The 1,820-nt window shown below is 48.0% G+C and overlaps 1 protein-coding gene across 2 annotated transcripts in view; it reads right to left on the minus strand.

Annotated features, from left to right (window-relative positions):
- XPNPEP3 (X-prolyl aminopeptidase 3) overlaps positions 1 to 1,409 on the minus strand; it is a 58,613-nt gene extending 57,204 nt beyond the window's left edge. For both annotated transcript variants that reach the window (XM_024737610.1, XM_024737608.1), the window contains exon 1: positions 1,275 to 1,409. In XM_024737610.1, the coding sequence (XP_024593378.1) occupies positions 1,275 to 1,338 (64 nt within the window). In that variant the 5' untranslated portion in view covers positions 1,339 to 1,409. The remainder of the gene's footprint in view (positions 1 to 1,274) is intronic.
- Positions 1,410 to 1,820: the final 411 nt, after the last annotated feature.

The raw sequence follows: 1,820 nt of genomic DNA on the forward strand, positions 1-1,820 counted from the left end.
AAAAAAAAAAAAAAAAAAAAAAAAAAAAAGACTGACTAACTGCATATCTATTCACCTACTCTCATGGAGAGGGACAGCTTTATGGAACTTAAGTGTTAGAAGCAAAGAGCAAGGTCTGTGCACTCAACAATGATTACTTTTTATTTTTACTTTCTAGAGTAAGGAGTAAGTCTTGATATAATTACCATTCCATTTTCAATAAATTCAGGTATACCAACGTAAGAAACACATGTCAAGACTTAACATTGGTGTCAAATACCATATGCACCGGCTCACACATTGTTCACCTATCGGCCCCCAACACTAAAATATGATCCAATGGCAGATCTGCCTGAAAGACGATTCAGCTTTCACCGATCAAGCTTCATGTTCACTGCTCGCGACAGAATACACCCTAAAAAAATGCCCCGCCCCCCATTCCTGGACTACTCTATCTTGCCTTTTCTTTTTTTAAGTTTCTTCTTTTTGAATTTTATTTAATTTATATTTTTATACAGCAGGTTCTTATCAGTCATCCATTTTATACACGTCAATCCCAATCGCCCAATTCATCACACCACCATCCCCACCCCTCCGCGGCTTTCCCCCCTTGGTGTCCATACGTTTGTTCTCTACATCTGTGTCTCAACTTCTGCCCTGCAAACCAGTTCATTTGTATCATTTTTCTAGGCTCCACATATATGTGTTAATATACGGTATTTGTTTTTCTCTTCCTGACTTACTATCTTGCCTTTTCGAGCAAGGCTTTCAGACATAAAAAGCCTCAGGAGTATTTCCAAATATTACCTCTTCTGAGAGGAACTACTCAAAGGATGTGTAGTACTAAACACGTGTTTCCTGTACATTCTGCAGCCAGCTCTCACGTCTACTCTTTGAAAACACGAAAATCCGACTTAAGTTAACCTAACAGAAACAAGAGCTACGTGATGTGAGACACTGTGTCGCCTGGGCAAGTGTGATAACTGACACAACTTCCATGAGTCCGAGTTACTTTGAAGACAGCCCCTCTGGGAAGACAGTACACCCTTTTCTCTCTGCAGTCATTTCAACCTCTTAGAATACCTCAACTGCAGAGAGAACCCCGGGCCCACCCTTTTCCAGGGACAGGGGGTAGAGAAGAAATCCAAGGAGCGCACAGAGGGTTTGGGAATAGAGACCCCAGCAGAAGAGTCCACTGAAGCAGGGGTCGCCTCAGACCAACCTGGACCCCTCTGGTGCGCCTCAGGCTTCTCAGAGCAAACCCCGAAGGAGACACTGTGGGAGGTGAGTCTAACCTGAGAGGCTGCGGGCGCTTGCTACCGCGGGAACAAGCTTAGTTGCCGAGACTATCCAAGGCATAACCGCCACGCTTGCACTTCAGGAAGGAAACGCGGAAAACTGACGATGATGCCGCCGCCGGCAGGGTTGAGTCGCCCGGAAACCAGGCCAGGCGTCCCTCCCCTTCCGGCCGGCGCTGCTCGACGGGCTTTCCTCCCACAGGGGCGCAGTATGTTGACGTCACGCCCGGAGCTGTGACCGCCGCTCCGGCCGGAGGGCCACCCTGGCGTCATGACGTCATGTTCCATTTAACGGCCACAATCACAGAATATTCTATTCTAAATGACTCCCCTCAGGGGCTGACAGCTCCCGCCTCCTTGAAAGCACCGGATAGGAGGTTGATCCATCTAGAGCACTGTTCTGAGTGAAGATAAGAATCCGTGCATGGAGAGGCAGGCACCAGCACGAACAGCCACACTTCTAGAAGATTCTAGCCAGTGCACAGCGCGGCGGTAGAGGAATAGGAATGAACGGGCGAAGGACCCGGGGTCACGAGACCGTTG

The sequence above is a fragment of the Neophocaena asiaeorientalis genome, unplaced genomic scaffold (assembly GCF_003031525.2).
Source record: "Neophocaena asiaeorientalis asiaeorientalis breed wild unplaced genomic scaffold, Neophocaena_asiaeorientalis_V1.1 scaffold242, whole genome shotgun sequence".
Classification (NCBI taxonomy): domain Eukaryota; kingdom Metazoa; phylum Chordata; class Mammalia; order Artiodactyla; family Phocoenidae; genus Neophocaena; species Neophocaena asiaeorientalis.